The sequence below is a fragment of the Nannobrachium achirus genome, assembly GCF_963921795.1.
Source record: "Nannobrachium achirus genome assembly, chromosome: 10".
Lineage (NCBI taxonomy): Eukaryota > Metazoa > Chordata > Actinopteri > Myctophiformes > Myctophidae > Nannobrachium > Nannobrachium achirus.
This window is the reverse complement of record NC_137819.1, coordinates 1157341-1178047: the sequence shown is the minus strand read 5'-3', so window position 1 is coordinate 1178047 and position 20707 is coordinate 1157341. Positions and strand designations below refer to the sequence as shown.

The 20707-nt window shown below is 47.0% G+C and overlaps 4 protein-coding genes across 6 annotated transcripts in view; 2 read left to right on the top strand and 2 right to left on the bottom strand.

The window, feature by feature from the left end:
* ubp1 (upstream binding protein 1) overlaps positions 1-6669 on the bottom strand; it is a 188878-nt gene extending 182209 nt beyond the window's left edge. For all 3 annotated transcript variants that reach the window (XR_013962390.1, XM_080734541.1, XM_080734542.1), the window contains exon 1: positions 5502-6669. Coding sequence is in view for 2 of the 3 variants with exons in the window: in XM_080734541.1 (XP_080590667.1) it covers positions 5502-5617 (116 nt within the window). In the remaining variant the exon portion in view is untranslated. The remainder of the gene's footprint in view (positions 1-5501) is intronic.
* Positions 6670-12800: 6131 nt separating this feature from the next.
* On the bottom strand, positions 12801-14018 carry LOC308292343 (serine/threonine-protein kinase VRK1-like; the record flags this gene model as incomplete). The annotated part of the gene is made up of 1 exon (XM_080734656.1): positions 12801-14018. The coding sequence occupies one exon, from the start codon at positions 14016-14018 to the stop codon at positions 12801-12803; it is 1218 nt and encodes a 405-aa protein (XP_080590782.1).
* A 620-nt stretch (positions 14019-14638) lies between these two features.
* LOC308292342 (small ribosomal subunit protein eS27-like) lies at positions 14639-14920 on the top strand (the record flags this gene model as incomplete). The annotated part of the gene is made up of 1 exon (XM_080734655.1): positions 14639-14920. The coding sequence occupies one exon, from the start codon at positions 14639-14641 to the stop codon at positions 14918-14920; it is 282 nt and encodes a 93-aa protein (XP_080590781.1).
* A 1824-nt stretch (positions 14921-16744) lies between these two features.
* LOC308292341 (DNA polymerase delta catalytic subunit-like) lies at positions 16745-20053 on the top strand (the record flags this gene model as incomplete). Its single annotated transcript, XM_080734654.1, has 1 exon — positions 16745-20053. One exon carries the CDS (start codon positions 16745-16747, stop codon positions 20051-20053), a length of 3309 nt encoding a protein of 1102 aa, XP_080590780.1.
* Positions 20054-20707: the final 654 nt, after the last annotated feature.

The window sequence follows — 20707 nt, the reverse complement described above, 5'->3', positions numbered from 1 at the left end:
TTATTAATAACTAGACAAATTGGCAATCATGCAAATGGTTTGATTCAGTCAAGGAAGAAATTACCGTATGTCGCTGCCTTGCTTTTATCAAGGCAAAAAAAATGCACCCTAAGACACACCATAAGTTTCACATGTATGCAGGGGACGGAGGAGGGGAGCCACCGTCACACAGAAATCACTTTTGCGATTATTTGCACCTTTGCGATTTTGCTAATTGCGTGGTTCCATATCGCGATTTCGGTTTATAAACGATTAATTGTGCAGCCCTAGCATAGAGCCACAACAGGATGAGAGAACTACACATCATAGATAACAAATCAATCGCAGATAAGAAACACTCAAAAACACAAACACTTTGTTGCACTCTTGCTTGGCAGGCGGCATGGACACCAACTTGTCCTCAGGTCACCCTGACATGTATTGCAGGACAAGTGTCAGTGAGTTCATATTTTGTGTGTGTGTGTGTGTGTGTGTGTGTGTGTGTGTGTGTGTGTGTGTGTGTGTGTGTGTGTGTGTGTGTGTGCGTGAGTGAGTGAGCGTGTGAAGACCCCAGACGGACAGCAGTGTAGCAACGGTCTCTGATCCATGCCAAGGATGGAAGGAATTTGGACCGTGGTGTCATACTAATTGAAGCTCTCCGTTACTGGCAAGTCCCCCATGCCGTTTCCACAACCAAGCCAAAGCTATGAAAAAATAACGTTGACAATTCCAAAGCCGTTCTTCCAATACCTCTCTCCATGGACCCGTTCCCAAAAACCCATGTCAAGGCCTGGCACCCTTTTCCAACCACCCCACCCTACCCTACCCTTACGTACTTCAACTTTACGGAGTCTCTCAGCGCATCACTTTCCCCTCACACACTTGCTAATGTGTTTCCGTGTGCGTTTATAGCACTCCCCGGGTGGGTGGGAGGATGGAAGGATGACTGACCGGTGCCAACCACAGAAGGACTGTCACGATTATGACATTTTACATGACGATTAATTGTCACTCAAATAATTGCGATTATTGTTGAGCCGAGTATTGTTGAGTTGAGCCGGAATTGCAAAGCTCTCTGTCTACCGAGCAATCTTTGTTCCTACTCTCACCTATGGTCATGAAGTGTGGGTCATGACCGAAAGTATAAGGTCGCGGGTGCAAGCGGCCGAAATGGGTTTCCTCAAGACGGGTGGCTGATATCTCCCTTAGAGATAGGGTGAGAAGTTCAGTCACCCGAGAGAGACTTGGAGTAGAACCGCTGCTCCTACACTTGGAAAGGAGTCAGCTTAGGTGGTCCGGGCATCTAGTACGGATGCCCCCCGAGCGCCTTCCTAGGAAGGTCCTCGATGCACTTCCCACTGGGAGGAGACCCCGTGGCAGACCAAAGACCAGATGGAGGGATTATATCTCCAAACTGGCTTGGTAACGCCTCGGTATACTCCCTGAGGGAGTGGAGGAAGGAAATCTGGAGGTCTCAGTGGGAACTGTTACCCCCACGACCCGATTCCGGATAAGCGGTTGAAGATGGATGGATGGATAATTGCGATTAACGATTTAATTGTGTATATGTCGTTGACAATTACATTTCTGTTTGGCTTTTAGGCTTTGAAGTTGCAAATGGTAGATATGACACCTAGTAAATATACAAAGAGATTTTGACATATTTTACATTGACAACTTTATACTTAAAAAAGGACATTGATAGTGGAAATAGCCGATCTACAAGCTCACAACGCGTCACATCGAGCTTGTAGATCTGCTATTTCTACTATTTTTTTTACTTAAAAAAAAATATATATGAACATTTTTCAACATGGAAACGATTATTACGATTATGAAAATTAATCACAATTATGTCAAATAATTGCGACTAGACGATTATGTAATAATTGTGACAGCCCTAGTCAAGGCATGGCACCCTTTCCAATTCCAATTCCTTTAACTTTACGGAGTCTCTCAGTGCATCACTTTCCCCTCACACACTTGCTTATGTGTTTCCGTGTGTGTTTATAGCACTCCCGGGTGGGTGTGTTGTAGGGCTGTCACAATTATTACATAATCGTCTAATCGCAATTATTTGACATAATCGCAATTATTTTGGGATAATCGTCATAATCGTTTACATGTTGAAAAATGTTTATATATGGTCAAACATTAAAAAATAGTGGAAAAGGCAGATCTACAAGCTCACAACGCGTCACAATGCGACGCATTGTGAGCTTGTGGAGCTTTTCCTACCCAAAATGCACTGCGCTTTCTCTTTCTATTTATCTCCTCTGTCTGATCCAGAGGATTCAACTAATTAAAACATATATTTTCGGGGGAAAACTACTGTTTTGCTATGTAACTACTGTACTTGTTTCTTCCCTTTTTATTAATATCACATAGATGTGTGTGTTTTGGTACTTTATATAGCTGTAATGAGGCTATGAACAATCTTTTTCCCCCATCCACTTCCACTATAAAATAATCTGCAATGGTGATTCTGTCCCACTGGGATTAAACAAATTAAAACATATATTTTCGGGGGAAACCCCCTGTTTTGCAATGTAACTACTGTACCTTTGTCTTCCCTTTTTATTAATATCACCTAGATGTTTTTCCTTTGGTACTTTAAATTGCAATAATGAGGCAATGAAAATACCCTCTCCCCCCATTCACTGCCACTATAAAAACAATCTGCCCAGGGTCATTTGTACCACCATAGTAACAGGGCAGAATGGGGCGGGATTTGACATACGGTCTATTAAATCGTTAATCGCAATTATTTGAGTCACAATTAATCGTCATGTAAAAATGTCATAATCGTGACAGCCCTGGGTGTGTGGATGGATGGATGCCTGACCGGTGCCAGCCACAGGGTGCCAGTCGCAGAGCCGCAGTCCCGTTTAGCCCTAACTGCCCATGAAACTGCAACGACGGCTTCCTGAAACCAGAGGAGTCGGCTCCTGACACGCAGCGAGACATTCTGTTCCTACCTAACGTAAACGTACCCACCTTGCTGCTGCTGACCGAGTCACTCCAAACACTCCCCCCAATCAGCAAGACCCCCTCTGTCTTCCAACTCATTTACACATGCACCGGTTGAAGTATCGCTGAACTCATCAGCTCTCTGTGGACTCTATGTGGGTGTCTGAGTCACGACACACACACAGACACACAACACAAACACGCACACAGATAAACGCACGTTAAACGCAGATGGCTGGAGAAGCCGCGGCTGATAAGACAGACAGCTGCACATCCTGGGAACTTCTCACCCACATCACCAGGGGCGTCACACCAAATAATGGGCCCTGGGTACAAGGATTTACTGTGGGCCCCCCATGAATGTTAACTATTGAAAAATAGCAGATATATGCGAGCTTGTAGATCTGCTATTTTTTGAAAAATTGTGAAAATGTGTGCAAGAAACCTATGTTTCCATGTCAGTGGTGCTCAAACCTTTTCATGTCAAGGACCCCCAAAATGATATGTATTTGGCCACGGACCCCCCATCTCAAAATATTTCGTTCCAGGGACCCCCCAGAAGCAAAATTTGAGTACAAATGTTCGCTTAAAAATACATATATTCAAAGATTTGCACACATTTTCATGACTTTTCAAAAATAGCAGATCTACAAGCTCGCAGCGCGGCACTCGGTGCCGCGCTGTGAGCTTGTATATCTGCTATTTTTCAATAGCTAAAGTTACTAGGGCCCCTCCACCTTGGGCCCTAGTAACACAGTCCTACTCCCCCCCCCCCCCCCTTGTGACGCCCCTGCACATCACACAAACATGACCTCTCCGTCCTCTCACACAACATGATACAGCAAACACAAAGAATCAAAACTGGTTCAGTAGATGCTGACCTACAACAGCCCCCCCCCCCCACCCCCACCCCACCACACGACACGTATAATAGGAATCCCACACAAACACTGTACTAAAACAACACGACAGGAGGATCCCAAAGGGACTTTTAATTGTCTCACGTTTTTAGATGAATCCTGTTCTGACCCCAGCATGACCACTAGAAGGGATACTGCCCAGACTCCCCAGAGCATTACATGGCCCCGCTTCGTTTCCTGGCACGTCTAGCTTGTCAGAGCCGACGTGTAGTAGGCAGAGTAGACGGTCAAAAAGCACGGAGAGAGAGGAAACCTGTTAGGCGAGACAGCCTAACAGGAGACAGAGAGGTGGCGACGCATGGACAAAAGCACCCTGGAAATAAACTCCACATTAATGACAATGTGTATATTTGAGATGGCTCTGAACGGTGTTGGTTTCAAAAGGCTGACACTGACTGACAATGCTCCAGTGTGTGAGTGATACCGTGGTCGTACATCATCTGATAACACTGACTGACAATGCTCCAGTGTGTGAGTGATACCGTGGTCGTACATCATCTGATAACAACACCACTGGCCTACCGTGTGCCACGGGTGCTCATGGGAACCCGGAAGAATCCTGCAATGGCTCCTGTGAGTGACCACTGGGTCCCCTTTTCCTCCAGTGGCACCATTAAAGTCAAACATCCCCATTCAGAAATACCCCCACTGAGGTTAGGGTTTAGGTTAGAATAATGGAAGTCAATCTTCTGAATGGCAATGTTTCTGAACCTGACTGGTTCTCAGGGAAGCCAAAGGGGTCATTGAGAAAATAAGGATGTTTTTATTTATTTTTGTGGTTGCTCTTTTGGGGAATTGTTGACAAATCTTCTCTTAAGGGTAAGGATGGGTATTGGAAAGAAACTCGCGATACGCAACACAATGCGATACATATCGTGATATATTGCGATATAAACTGTGATATATTGCAATATAAACTGTGATATATTGCAATGTATATTGAGATGAATCACTGGAAGGCGAACTAGCAGACATCTAGAGGAGCGGAGTGTCAGGACCGGACTTCTACCATTGTTTTCTAATGCAAGGGAACAGAGTTTGTTTTTGTTGTTTTTCCCCCCCAAAAAAGTATTAGCGATTCTACAGCTGGCATGGAGGATCGATACAGTATTGAGAAATACATTTTATAGATAGATAGATAGATAGATAGAGTCAGTGCTGCGTAGTTAGAAGATGCCACCCTGCCTTGCCTCATCACTCAGACATCTTGGCTATTGTGTGTGGTGGGGATCTTTTTTATTTACCTCTTCTTTCCTTTGTCCTTGTCCCAGATCATGCCACCCTGAACTAAGGGGGAAGTGTCTCAGTTCCCACATCACCTAGAACAGTACAGTACCCAAGCCACTCAAAACAAATGGACTACTAGTAGACACACATGACCCCTGAGTAACATCTTCCAAACTGAACGTGGGACACACACACACACACACACACACACACACACACACACACACGAGAATGCACTCAAGGAGCAAAGGGAACAACCTGTACCTTCCATCTCCTATGTATTGGCAACTGGACCTGAATGACAGTGTTCTTGCCTGGCATGGTGGTGGTCAACAGGGAAAGCACGAGGAACCATTTACAGTGCATGGAAACTCCACTAAGACATGTACTGTACTGTTACTGTACCTCATGCTGTAGGCGCCGGCCCCCAGCTCCTGTCCGATGCCCGACAGGCTGGCATCGAAGTCGTGCACCAGCCCGGACTCGATGGCGGCGTCGTCCATCTTCAGCACCCAGGCCATGGCTCCTAGCTCCTTGTCCTCCGCCTCGACGCGCAGGGCCGCCAGCTTGGCTCCGGGAGAGGGAAGGAAGGAGGAGGGAGGATGAGGAGGGGGTTCCGATCAGCTAGCTGGCCCTGCTAAGCTGAAGTGGAACACGGGCGAAACAATAAAGTTAAGCCGCTGCTGCTGCTCCTGTCGCAGCTAGCACGGCTAGCTCCTCAAGTGAGGCAGGAGCGAAAGCGACGACGATATTCCATAGATGTAGCTCGACGCGGGTGTCGCCATTACTGTCCTTTCCTTTTTTAGAAAAGCGAGATTCCCTTCTTGTACAATGAATGGTCCACGAAAGGGGCAAGCCGTGTCAGTCACACACGTCCAGTCTGTCCACAGTCCACACACTACGGCTTGCTCTGCGGGGTTATGTTGGTTGTGTCAGCATGCTAACCTTACAAAGGAAAGAGTTAGCCCTGCTGGGGGCTAACGGTGGAAGCTAGCGGGCCCGCAGTTCCTCCCCGGGAGCGACCCGGACCACCACCAGCAGCTTCACGGCGAAAAGCAGCCCCGAGAAGAGGCAGAGAGGCCGGGCGTTTTTACGTAGCGGCCGCGGCGTCCATCGCATCCCACCACGGCTCTGCTGCCTCCTCCTGCCTGCGGTGTGCTGCTGTGCTGCCGCTCGGTTAGCATCTATTAGCATCGACTCCACTCCTTTCTAGCTACGAATCAAACCGTGTTGTTGTTGTTGTTGTTGATGTGAGGAGGACTGATAGAATGTATTTATGTATTCCTCCCCTCGCTTCGGCGCTGCTGCTTCCCTCAGAACCACTCTGTTCTCCTGTTTTCATCGTGGTATCAGCCGACTGTACTCCATTTTATTATTATTAGTACCCCCACACACTCACTGAAACAATAATGTCACGGTTCCGGGTGGGGGGGAGCCAGCCAGACGCCGTGTCCGTCTACCGTGTCGTCGTCGTCGTGGTGAACGAACGAACGTGGTTCAATTTTTCCTCTTTCTTTTCACCAACACGGTTCTAAAAAGACTAAAAGAGAAGAACTAGCGCTGCTGCGGCGGGGTTAACCTGACGTCAACGACGGGGAGAGCAGTCAGCAGCAGCATCAACATGGCTCCCCTTCCCTCCCCTCCCCTCCGCCGACACACAGTCCGTCTGTCCGCCCAGCACCCTCTGCTGTCTGGGGGGAGGAAAGGAAGCCTCGCTGCCGAGCTGGATGCTTCGTTCCGTACAGTCAGGGGCGTCACAGGGGTATGCAGTTGCCATTAATGCCATACCCTGGGTCCAGGGGGGGTAAATAAAAGTTACTTTTAAATATAAATCCATTAATGTCTCTTTGTCTATCTGTGCTGGTTATTAAAATAACTACAAATGCAAAATTTAACAAAATTGTCACCTTAACAAGGTATTATTGCGACCGTTAGGTCGCAGTTAAGCCCTTTGCACACAGGACAGTTGCGTTTTTTTTTCGTTTGCGGCATGAATAAAACGCATTGGATTTGGTGTGCAAGGCTGTGCGGAATCGGCGCTGCGGATCCAAAAAGGAGTCATAAAAGGAGTGATGAGTTTTTTACCCCATGCGACAAGACGCACGAATCGAACTGGTTTCGATCGAGAAAAAAACGCACGGCGGCAGCCACTCGTCGCACGGCTAATTCGGAGCCGGTGTGCATGAGGTCATAGAGAATCATTGTTTTCTTTACAAAAAATGATATTGTCCGTTTTATCCGTGCGGTTAAACGTGCCTGTGTGCAAAGGGCTTTACTGCCAAAACCTCCACCGGCTGTCTGTCAGTCTGTCAGTCAGTCTGTCCGTCATGTCACACTTTTCCCCAACTCATATCTCTGCCACCGTTGCCCCAATACATGCCAAACTTTGCACATACACTCTTTGCCTGCCAATCCACAACCCCCACCCCTCCAGGGACCCCCGGAGCTCCAGGGACTCCCAGGGACCCCTAAAAAACTGCAAAAATGATCAAATGCCGTAACTCGGGCTAGGAGCGACCGGGAGAGCCGGGGCCGGTACCCACGCGTCTGCCTCGGCGGCGCCAAAAGAGCCATCAACATGAATCTGTCCCATATACCGCCACCATCAGGCCCAACACATTTTTGTACACTGCTCCTACAGATTTTGCCCTAAGATCACGCAAATCGGTACACAGTATGTCTACACTCATGTCATCAACATGAATCTGTCCCATATAGCGCCACCATCAGGCCGATTTTTTTCAAACACATTTTTGGACACTGCTCCTACAGATTTTGCCCTAAAATCACACAAATCGGTACACAGTATGTCTACACTCATGTCATCAACCCCATATAGCGCCACCATCAGGCCCAACACATTTTTGGACACTGCTCCTACAGATTTTGCCCTAAAATCACGCAAATCGGTACACAGTATGTCTACACTCATGTCATCAACATGGATCTGTCCCATATAGCGCCACCATCAGGCCCAACACATTTTTGTACACTGCTCCTACAGATTTTGCCCTAAGATCACGCAAATCGGTACACAGTATGTCTACACTCATCATGTCATCAACATGGATCTGTCCCATATAGTGCCACCATCATCAGGCCGATTTTTTCAAACACATTTTTGGACACTGCTCCTACAGATTTTGCCCTAAAATCACACAAATCGGTACACAGTATGTCTACACTCATGTCATCAACATGGATCTGTCCCATATAGCGCCACCATCAGGCCCAACACATTTTTGGACACTGCTCCTACAGATTTTGCCCTAAAATCACGCAAATCGGTACACAGTATGTCTACACTCATGTCATCAACATGGATCTGTCCCATATAGCGCCACCATCAGGCCCAACACATTTTTGTACACTGCTCCTACAGATTTTGCCCTAAGATCACGCAAATCGGTACACAGTATGTCTACACTCATGTCATCAACATGGATCTGTCCCATATAGCGCCACCATCAGGCCCACACATTTTTGGACACTGCTCCTACAGATTTTGCCCTAAAATCACGCAAATCGGTACACAGTATGTCTACACTCATGTCATCAACATGGATCTGTCCCATATAGCGCCACCATCAGGCCCAACACATTTTTGTACACTGCTCCTACAGATTTTGCCCTAAGATCACGCAAATCGGTACACAGTATGTCTACACTCATGTCATCAACATGGATCTGTCCCATATAGCGCCACCATCAGGCCGATTTTTTCAAACACATTTTTGGACACTGCTCCTACAGATTTTGCCCTAAAATCACACAAATCGGTACACAGTATGTCTACACTCATGTCATCAACATGGATCTGTCCCATATAGCGCCACCATCAGGCCCAACACATTTTTGGACACTGCTCCTACATATTTTGCCCTAAAATCACGCAAATCGGTACACAGTATGTCTACACTCATGTCATCAACATGGATCTGTCCCATATAGCGCCACCATCAGGCCGATTTTTTAAAACACATTTTTGGACACTGCTCCTACACATTTTGCCCTAAAATCACGCTGCGACCTGACGGTCGCTTATCTCCCGATTAGGGAGTCTTACTGGTAAGTATATTCTTCACACTTGTATTCTCCCCATCTTGATAAAATGGTATATTCCCAGGTTCCGCAGGTCAGCTGCACAGGTGCAATTTATTATTGTTAATTGTGGCACGTTTACTAACATGCCAAGTTTAGCCGCACTTGAACAACCGTTCCAGGCTGCCATATCCAGCCCAAGAAAACGTAGAAACGGGGAAAAAATAAAATGTACTTCTTAAAATAAATGTATCATGCCTGTTGCTAAGGTATGGCAACATGATAGGTGTCACCAGTCATGTTGCCATACCTTAGCTTTTTCTGAACTGACGCCACTGGTTACTATTCATAATATGACGTCATTTAACACGTATTGCACATTAATGAATGGTTGTTTTAATGATATTTAATGATCATATATATATATATATATATATATATATATGTCTATATATTTTTGAGCGGTGGTAAACCGCTCCATAGAGTGGCTGTGAGGGTTGCTGTGAGTGTGTCTGTAGCCTTTTTCCTCAGCGTTTTGCCATAGCAAAATGTGTGTACGTAGCATCATGTTTGTCTAGTGATGTCATATGTTGTATGTCTGTAGCCTTTTTCCTCAGTGTTTTGCCATAGCAAAACGTGTGTGTGTGTAGCATAGCCTGTACATCCTAGACTTTTGTCCAATTGTCATCTTCATAGATGGTGGTCAACCAACTCCCCCTACATTTGTGTTGATTAACAACAAATTCATTTTAGTTTTACCATAGTTTCATCAGATTTCAATTCAATACCTGACACCTTTGATTCCGATCGGAGACAGAAATGCGTTTTACTAAATAATGTTTTGTACAACTGTACATCAGGGATCTCCACATATGGGCATACAAGGGACAAGGACGGAATGTGATGTCACAGATATCCAGGGTTTGATCTTTGATGAGTTGATGTCACAACAATACAATGTGATGTCACAATGTCAACAATGTGACCAAAGCTATAGACTATAGACAATATGGAGGCGTTATACGGATCTACGGTCGCAATAACATTCGCATTCGCAGTTACGGTAGTATGAAAACCTCCGCCTCGTGTCAGTCAGTCAAGCCACATGCCACGCTCCATATATTGCGCTACCAGACATGTCTTACTAACTTCTAAGTCTGACCTCACAAACTCCATATTTGGACCAGGACGATCTTTAGCTCCATATATGGAGCGGGCTAAGACATCTAGTGCTGACATCCGTCAATCTAATGTATAACACCATATGTATACATAGCTGACTTATCGTGACATCAACCAACCACGTCTGCTGTTGTTTCAGCGCGGCCTCGCCCTTAGGGCACCCTGGCCACAATATGACTTCCGGTTGGTTCTAGCGGAAGTGGCGGAAGTGCTGTGTTTAATGGAAGTTACATCATGCGTTCAAGTCTTCCGGTGAAATTGTCACGGCGGAAGTTGAACAGTCTCTGCCTGATATTGTCACTAGGCTTTTCTCTTCGCAGATGAGTAAGCCTGGCTATGCGAGGCTACCCTTAGGGTGAGGTCGCTTCTTGTGCTTAGGGCATCTTACTAACTTTCTTTTCTTTTTTTCCAGAGATTTTCTTTTTGTGTCTTTTCTGCCTTTATTGATAGTACACAGTGAAGATATGACAGGGAACAGGGAGAGATGGGGAGAGACACGCAGCAAAGGTCGTTGTCAGGCTGCATTTGCCTATATGTGGTATAGGCTAACTACATCACATGTCATGTGATGTAGTTCACTGGCTTCCTTCAAAACCTCCCTGAGAATTCACCTTTCAGAAGGCCAAGGCGGAGGTAGTTATCACTTCTCCCTTAGACAGGCGAGAAGTGATCACCCCCCCCTTACTTTTGAAAGAAATGGTGAGAAGTGATCACCCCCTTACTTTCGTAATGTCCATTACAAGCTGACATACGGTGATGATGACTCTTGAATAGATAGCTACAGCATTGTGTCTTTTTGACTTTTATCCACACTCTGAATATATCTGTCTATATTTAAAACATCTCTGCCTCCTGTCTTTTTGTTATTGTCTCTCTTCCTTTTCAGCTCCACCTTTCATCTTTCTCTTACAAACGTACAAATGTACACATTTACAATTCTTTACAAATTTAGGCATTTGGCTGACACTCTTAATCCAGAGCAATTTACAATTTACTCAACATCATATCCTGTGTTCCTTAAACCAATAAGCAAGGTGGGTGATATACATCAATATCAATACAAGGTAATGCATCAACATGATTACATCGAATGCGAGACTGTCTTACTGACAGTGGGGCTTGGTGGCAGTGATAAAAGGTTACATGTCTACAATATATAGAATTGCTGCTCCACGGCCACCTCTGTTCACGCACCGACCTCACAGACCACGTTACTTCTGTTAATATTTAGAACGGGTACACATTATTGTGTATCATTATTTTATGCTTTAACTATTGAAACAGCAGATATACAAGCTCACAGCATCGCACTGTAGAGCTTGTAGATCTGCTAATTTCGAAAAATCGTGAAAATTAGAATTTTGACCCGATTGTATAAGTGTCTTTTGAATCCTTCTAAGATTTTTTGAAAAACCTGTGTTTCTATGTCAGCAATCTGGCCATCCATCGTCAAAGAAAAGGTCCTTTTCACTTAAATGGAGCTCCGTTGGTCTGTTCTTGAGAGACTACTATGTCACTGGTTCTCAAACCTTTTCATGTGAAGGACCCCCAAAGTTATATTTATTTGGCCACGGACCCGCATCTCAAAATATCTAGTTCCAGGGACCACCCAGAAGCAAAATTTGAGTTACAAATGTTCGCTATGAAAATACATGTATTCAAAGATTTGCACACATTTTCACGACTTCAAAAATAGCAGATCTACAAGCTCGCAGCGCGGCACTCGGTGCAGTGCTGTGAGCTTGTATATCTGCTATTTTTCACTGGTTAAAGCATTCAATAATTCTAGGCCTGAATGGGTTAATGACAGCGCTGGTGGAGAGCGATACAATCCCCATCACATCTTCAAAAAAAAGTGGGGGAGAAAAAAAAACTGACATTTTGACCAATTACTATTCTTGACAACTGACAGGTGCTTATATTATTATTTTGCGGACAGCAGGCTCTGACTGTAAATGCAGCACAGAGCAACATGAAAAAGAGAAAATGAACAATTCCATGGCCTGCAGTGTTCACTAATGTGCTCTGCAGTCATGGCGTTTCTCGGATGAATTAAAACCCCTCTTTTGTCCTGTGCTTGACAAGGCCATGACTCCCATGCCATGCCACAGATTATTAAGGGCAGGCCATCGGGAAATGTACTCAATCTCCCATCTGGGAGGAAATCTGCGCCTGACTGTGACGATGAGGCTTTTATCTTGGGTCTGTCACTGGGTTTCTTCCTGTAATCTTGGTGAATGTCTCCATGATCTCCACCAACCTGGAAGTTGGGTTGACAGGTTTTCGGGGTCTGGCGATTGGATTCCCAGCCTTTTTTGCTGCTCCAGTAACTTTTTTCTTCTTTTGATTTCACAGAACGTCTTTCTCCTCTTGTCACACCCTCTTGCTAACCTGCCCCGACCTTATTCTTCTTTATGGGACTTCTCACTTCCGTCTGTTTTGTCAGCACCTTCCTCTCCTTTTTATCTGATGTCGTCTTTGCTATGTGACCTTTTTCTTTTTCCTCATGGGACTTAAGTCTGTTGTGCTCATCTGCTCACCTTCATCCTTATCTGCTGCCTTCTTTCTCTTGACAGCAGCCTTCCTAACGGGGGATGCAGCAGCCTTCCTAACGGGTGATACAGCAGCCTTCCTAGCAGGGGATGCAGGACCAGCCTTGTTGAGCGGGATGTCAAACTCCAGCTTGCCGTCGTCTTGGGCTCCGATGGCCTTGAGACCAGACTGGAGAATGGAGCGCAGCTTGTCGTATGGCGGCGTGTCCGTGTAGCTCAGCGGCTTCACCGCTTCCATGAACTCCTGAATCTCGTCCGGTTTGTCTTGAGCGGGGAAACACTTGGACATGAACTTGGGGATGTTTTCCCAGCTGCTGATCTTGGAGTCCCTGACGTAGACGGGGTCCTGGAGGTTGTCCGTCCAGGGCAGGCGGCCACACAGCCACTGGACCATGCAGTAAGCCATGATCTCCATGTCCCCTCTCCTGCCGGGCGGGGCTCCTTTGTGCGCGTCGATGCTGGTGAACTCGATGGTGCCGTCGTGACACCTCTTGTGGTTCTCTTTGTAGTCCTTCAGGACACCCTCGGGACAGTACCTATAGGCCAGTCCATAATCTACCAAATACACCTGGTTGGGGTCCCTGTGGCTAAGGAGAAGGTTGGAGGCTTTGATGTCCGCGTGCACGTACTCGTGCTCGTGGATGTACTCCAGAATGTCCAGCAGCCGTAGGCCCAGCTGCAGGACCACTTTCCTTGGGAATCTGCCCCCGCTCTGCTCAAACTTCTGCAGGTCTGTGCCACACCTCTCCATCACCATGAACCTGTACTTCTTTCCTCCTTTCTCGTGCAGGCCGGTGCCCCAGTACTTTGGCACTCCCAGATATTTCATCTTATGAGCCCTCATCCAACTCTGAATCAGATCAGGCTTGGCGGCTCTCATGTAGAACTTAAGTTCAGAGAACAATGGGCCATTGTCAACGGGCTCCACTTTGATCACGTACGGAGCGTCGGCCCCTACGCCCTTTACCGAATTCTCGTCGGCCAAATAGATTAGGCCAAAGCCCCCCTGACCAATTGGAGCTCCCAGCTTCCAGGATCTTTGCACGGTATCTGTGAGGAGCTCTCCGGGTGGAAACTCCTCTGCCAACTTCCGTTTAGCTGGACCTTTCCTCTTCCCTGCCGCCTTGGCTCTTTTAGGAGGAGTCATCTTTGCTTGGTTTTCAAGGACCTTATCCTACAGAGCTGAACACAACTTCACACAGGCGGAAGGAAGTGAAAGCTGCTTTTATTTCAATTTGTCCAGTGATAATCCGGGAGTAGTTGTGGTGTGGCTCCTAATGGTCTCAATGTCAGTATTGGCACCTTGTAGTTGAAGTTAATCTTTCACTGACACAGAGACAAAGCCGGATGCAGTGAAAGCCCCGGATGCAGTGAAAGCCTTTTTATAATTTAGTATAACATCAGTACTGTGATGTCATGTCAGCGATCAAACTGACATGCCCATATATGGAGATATCTGTATTCGTCAGTTCTTGTACCTTGATTTATGCCCATATGAAAATCCCAGATGTCATCAGTTATGCCCTGACAATGCACACATTGGTGTTGCTAGGCAACACATTGTGTTGTGTGTGACTTCAGTCCAACAAATCGGTGTTGCTAGGCAACAGTATGTGTTGTGTGTGATGTCAGACCAGAACGCCTTAAGCCTATATAAAGGTGGTCCAGGTGGACCCAAACACAAAAACCCTTGAAAGAGAGTAAAGCTATAACATAACGCTTTGGATTTCTTTCTGACAGAAGCAGCTATACTACCTCACCAGCAACATGCCACTGGCCGGAGACTTGCTCCACCCAACCCCCGAGGAGGAGAGGAGGAGGCACAAGAAGAAGCGACTCGTCCAGAGTCCCAACTCTTACTTCATGGACGTGAAGTGTCCGGGATGTGCCAAAATCTCCACCATGTTCAGCCACTCCCAGACGGTGGTGGTCTGCACTCGCTGCACCACGGTCCTCTGCCAGCCCACGGGAGGAAAGGCCCGTCTCACAGAGGGCTGCTCCTTCAGGATGAAGCAGAACCATCCCAATGTGAACCGGAAGCAGCACTAGTCTGCATGCAGCAGCACTATACTTTGGCTATGAACCAAGACAGGAGAGAGAGGTTATGGGTTGCTGATATGGGTGATAACATTTTACATTTCTTTATTAAAAAGACAAATATATACAGTGGTGCCTGAGCCGCATGCCACATAGGCTCTGACGCCTGACAGTGTGTTGCAGGTTCGAGTCCATATCCTGAGGATTAATAAAGGCCTAAAAGACCCAAAACAAATTTTCAAAAAAGAAAAGAAAAAATGAGTATATACAGTACGGTAGGGCGGCGGCAGTAACCCACTGTTTAAGGAGCGTACCACAGGCGTCGATGCCTGACAACGTGCCCTGGGTTCGATTCCAGAGCCTGGTGGTGGATTTGCTTTCCAGGATAATCTCCCTATTTTCCATCTCTCTCTGTCTCCAGTGTACTGTATCGAAATTAAAATATCCCCCAAAAAAATACACTAGAACACACAATAGAAAAATAATATACAGTATTATTTGTTTAACCCTGCATGACACAAGGATTTATTTTACAGACTACGCGGCCCGATCACCTACGCCAATCCAACTGACTTGCCCATATATGGAGATCTCTGTATCTGTCTGTCTGTGCCTTGTCACTTTTATGCCAATATAGGGAGATGCCCATATCTATACAGTATGGAGATCCCTGATGTCATCAGTATATGCCCATATATGGAGATCTCCATATATGGAGAAATCTGTAAGTGTCGGTCCTTGTCTCCTTTATACCCATATATGGAGATCCCTGATCCCTCTGTGTCATAGACACAGAGGCTTCCGATTGTTTTTTCCTGTCTTAGAACGTGTTTAACCAAGAGAATTACCGTTAAGCACCACTCAAAACCACTCCCTGAGGGCTTGTTCCCACCTGGGTACTCATGTACTCAAAGGACAAGAACTGACAGATACGGATATCTCCATATATGGGCATAAAATGGACAACACCTGACAGATCATCTCCATATACATTATGGGTATAGAGAGGATATCAGGGATATCCATATATGGGTATAAAGGAGACAAGGTTTGACAGTTACAGAGATCTCCATATATGGGCATATACTGATGACATCAGGGATTTTTGAGTGGTGCTAACCGCTCCTACTCCTGGCTTTGCGTGAATGAGCATGGATCTCCATGTATGGAGATAACTGAAATCAGACGGACATAACGGCCCATACAAGGAGATATGCACGTTTGACGTGTTTGATACCAATGCAGGTGTGATTTTTGTTATACTTTTAAGCTTGTTAGTGTAGTTGCTGTAGGCAACACAGCCCAGCTTACTTTTAATGTTCTGGATAACACTTAGCCAATCAGGAAGCAGCATTTATTTGTATTTTTATGGAAGTTATTAGACCATCAGGCTGAGGCAGTAAGTCATTCTGCTATATATGGAGTATCCTACTATTATAATTCGAGAGTGGTCCCAGGTGTGGTTATAATAGGCCTATGCAAATATGTCAGAGTCAAAAGGCCCAATCTAAAAACACCAATTTAATTACATTTGCCACTCTTTCCTACACCAGTTTGCGTAGCTCCCACCTTCCCCCGCTTCCCCGTCTGTCACCACATACATACAAAAACATGACACCGTCACAATCCAATATGTAATTGAAAAGGACATCATTGTGACTAACAAATGGGTGTTTTTGCCATTGAACATTGGAACATTATGAATACAAATTTTACTTTTACAGAGTCAAAAGCATGAACCAAATGGACCCGTAAAGTGGTCTTTGCAAATAGAACGAGAGTGGCGGGAGCTGTTGTCAGTAGAGGATTATTGTTTGGAAGGATCTTATCAAAGGTATGGTGTCCATAAAACGCAATGGTGGGCCGATGAGGGGTGGATCTCAGGTGAAGCGGTCCAAAGCAGTGGGTGAATGGGAAGACAGGCCGTCACATTTTGAAGAGGAACTGTTCATGTTGGAAGAAGCAGAGATGGAGACCGAAGACAGGGAAGGGCAGGCAGGTCATGATGTTATTCCAGTAGGTGAACTGTTCTCGGAAAACATCAACCCTAACTGGAAGCGGCCTAACGCCCCTACACTGGACACCACCTCTGACACACTGGTTTTTCAGCAAGTTGACCTCGACTACTATTTAGGGTCCGCGGTTGCTGGCATGCTTGGTCACTCGCAGGATAACGTTCCCATTATCCGAATGTTTGGAGTGACAGACAGTGGGAACAGTGTGTGTTGCCATGTTCATGGTTTTGCACCTTACTTCTACGTGCCTGCACCCACTGGTTTCACACGCGATCACCTGGGTGAGTTTAAAAGGGAGCTGAACTCTGCTGTGTTGAAGGACATGCGCTACAGCTACAGCATCTCTGTCACGGTCCTGGCTGTGGAGATAACTCGCAAAGAGAATATGTATGGTTTCCATGGGAACCGGGTTCTGGATTTCCTGCGGATCACCATGGCCACGCCTCGTCTCATTGCCCCTGCCAAGCGCCTCCTGGAGCAGGGCTTTAAGTTTGGATCCTTCCCTCATCAGAACTATCCTCCCTTTGAGGCCAACATTGACTTTGAGATCAGGTTTATGGTGGACTGTGATGTTGTTGGATGCAGCTGGATAGAGCTTCCCAAAGGAAAGTACAGAGTACGGGAAGAAAAGAGTGGTGCGGACACAGATACACGCTACCCCGGAAAAACGTCATGGTGCCAGTATGAGGTGGATGTCGGATGGACAGATATGATAAGTCACCCAGCGGAGGGAGAGTGGCAGAGGATCGCTCCACTCAGGGTGCTCAGCTTTGACATTGAGTGTGCCGGAAGAAAGGGGATCTTCCCAGAGGCAGACAAAGACCCTGTGATTCAGATTGCGTCCATGGTGCAGAGACAGGGAGAGAAGGAACCCTTCATTCGCACAGTGTTCACTCTGCAGTCCTGTGCTAGCATTGTGGGCTCTCAGATACTGTGCTTTACCCAAGAGAAACATTTGCTGCAGAGCTGGGCAGAGTTTGTGAGGACCGTGGATGCAGACATCATCACTGGCTACAATGTCCAAAATTTTGACTTTCCATACCTGGTCAACAGGGCAATTATTCTAAAGGCTACGACGTTTCCCTACCTGGGCAGAGTACGCGGCGTCAAGTCAGTCTTGAGAGACTCAAGCTTCCAGAGCAAACAGATGGGCCGCCGAGAGAACAAGATCATGAACATGGAGGGTCGAGTTCAGTTTGACCTGCTGCAGGTGCTCCTCCGGGATTACAAACTCCGTTCATACACGCTAAACGCGGTCAGTTTTCACTTCTTGCAAGAGCAGAAGGAGGATGTTCAACATTCCATCATCACTGATCTGCAGAACGGCAACGAGCAGACGCGGCGGCGCCTGGCCGTCTACTGCCTGAAGGACGCCTATTTGCCTCTGCGGCTGCTGCAGAAGCTGATGTGTGTGATCAACTACGTGGAGATGGCCAGGGTCACCGGCGTTCCTCTCAGCTACCTGCTCTCCAGGGGACAGCAGATCAAAGTCGTCTCCCAGCTGCTGCGACAGGCCATGAAACAGGACCTGGTCATGCCCGTCATGAAGTCAGAGGGAGGGGAAGACTATACCGGTGCTACGGTCATTGAGCCAGAGAAAGGGTACTACAGCGTCCCCATTGCTACACTGGATTTCTCCTCCTTGTATCCATCCATTATGCAGGCTCACAACCTGTGTTACACCACCCTGCTGCAGAAAGGATTTCAAGAGAAACTGGGTCTGTCCCAAGATGACTTCATCAAGACTCCTACTGGTGACCTGTTTGTCAAGACGTCTGTGAGGAAGGGACTTCTTCCTGAGATTCTGGAAAACCTGCTGGCCGCCAGGAAGAAAGCAAAAGCGGAGCTGAAGAAAGAGACGGACCCTTTCAAGAAGCAGGTGCTGGATGGCCGACAGCTGGCCCTGAAGGTCAGTGCCAACTCGGTGTATGGCTTCACAGGAGCCCAGGCGGGAAAGCTGCCCTGCCTGGAAATCTCTGGGAGTGTCACTGGCTTTGGAAGGCAGATGATCGAGAGAACCAAGCAGTTAGTGGAGTCCAAGTACACCATCTCCAATGGTTATCAAGCAGATGCTAAGGTGATTTATGGGGACACTGACTCTGTCATGGTGAAGCTGGGCGTGGCCAGCGTGAAGGAGGCCATGGAGGTGGGCAGAGAGGCTGCGGAGTGGCTCTCCTCTCACTTTGTCCATCCAATCAAACTGGAGCTTGAGAAGGTGTACTACCCATACCTGCTCATAAACAAGAAGCGCTATGCAGGCCTCTACTTCTCCTCCAGTGCAGACACACACGACAAGATGGACTGCAAGGGCATAGAGACCGTCCGCAGAGACAACTGCCCCCTGGTGGCCAACCTTATCAATACTTGTCTGCAGCACATCCTCATAGATAGGGACCCCCAGGGTGCAGTGGCCCACGCCAAAGAGGTGATCTCAGACCTGCTGTGTAACCGCATCGACATCAGCCAGCTGGTCATCAGCAAGGAGCTGACCCGCACCGCCCAGGAGTACGAGAACAAACAGGCACACGTGGTGCTGGCCGAGAGGATGAAGAAGAGAGATGCAGGCAGCGCCCCTCATCTGGGAGACAGAGTTCCCTACGTCATCATCAAAGCTACAAAGGGAGTGCCAGCCTACATGAAGTCAGAGGACCCCATCTATGTGCTGGAGAACAACATTCCCATTGACTCTCAGCACTACCTGGAACAACAGCTGTCCAAGCCACTGCTGAGAATCTTTGAGCCCATCCTGGGAGCGAAGGCGGAGAGTGTTCTGCTCAAGGGAGACCATACACGCTGTAAAACTGTGCTGACCTCCAAGGTGGGAGGCCTGATGGCGTTTGCTCAGAAGAGGAGCACCTGCATCGGCTGCAAAGCGGTGCTCAAAACCGATGTGGCCGTATGTGATTTCTGTAAGCAGAAGGAGTCGGAGCTGTATCAGAAGGAGATCTTTCATCTCAGCACTCTGGAGGAACGTTTTGCTCGCCTGTGGACTCAGTGTCAGCGCTGTCAGGGCTCCCTCCACGAGGATGTGCTTTGTACCAGCCGTGATTGTCCCATCTTCTACATGAGGAAGAAGGTTCAGAAAGACCTGGAGGACCAGAGCAAGCTAGTAACTCGCTTCGGATCGTGAGACAAACGTGCCTCCTTTTTGTATCATCACACAGAGTTTCACAATTTTTGTAACCCATTTTTTCACCCAGTGCCAATGCTTAAGCGGTAATCCTGGGCTCTGCTCTCCCTCTGCCACGCCTGGGGAGGTCCCCAAACTGAGGTCATGCTTCCTTCAGTGCATGAGGGTTCACTTCATTTAGCTTCAGTTAGCAGGATGCTTCTTTTCACATGACAGGGAGGGGGCTTCCCCGGTTGGACGTAGCATGTGGAACATGTGGAACACGTTATTCCAACCAGTTCCTTCCCCCTCCATCAGGCGCCAGAGGGAGGCATTATGATTACTGCATGTTTTCGGGGAGAACATGCAAACTCATCACACAGACGTATCCTTTTCACTTCACTGTCTTCTGGTTAAAAATGCATTTTTTTTGTTATTATTTATTAATTATTTTTTGTACTATTTTTGAAGCGGTGGAAACCGCTTCCAATGAATGGCTTTGTGTGTATCACGCCCATAGCCATATATGGTCATTTCAGTCCAGAATGAACAGGCTTTTTCAAAAACAAAATGTCCGTTTAATTACCATATATGGTGATCTCAGTCCAGAATGAACAGGGTTTTTCAAAAACAGAATGTCCGTTACCTTATGTCCATATATGGTCACTCCAGGCC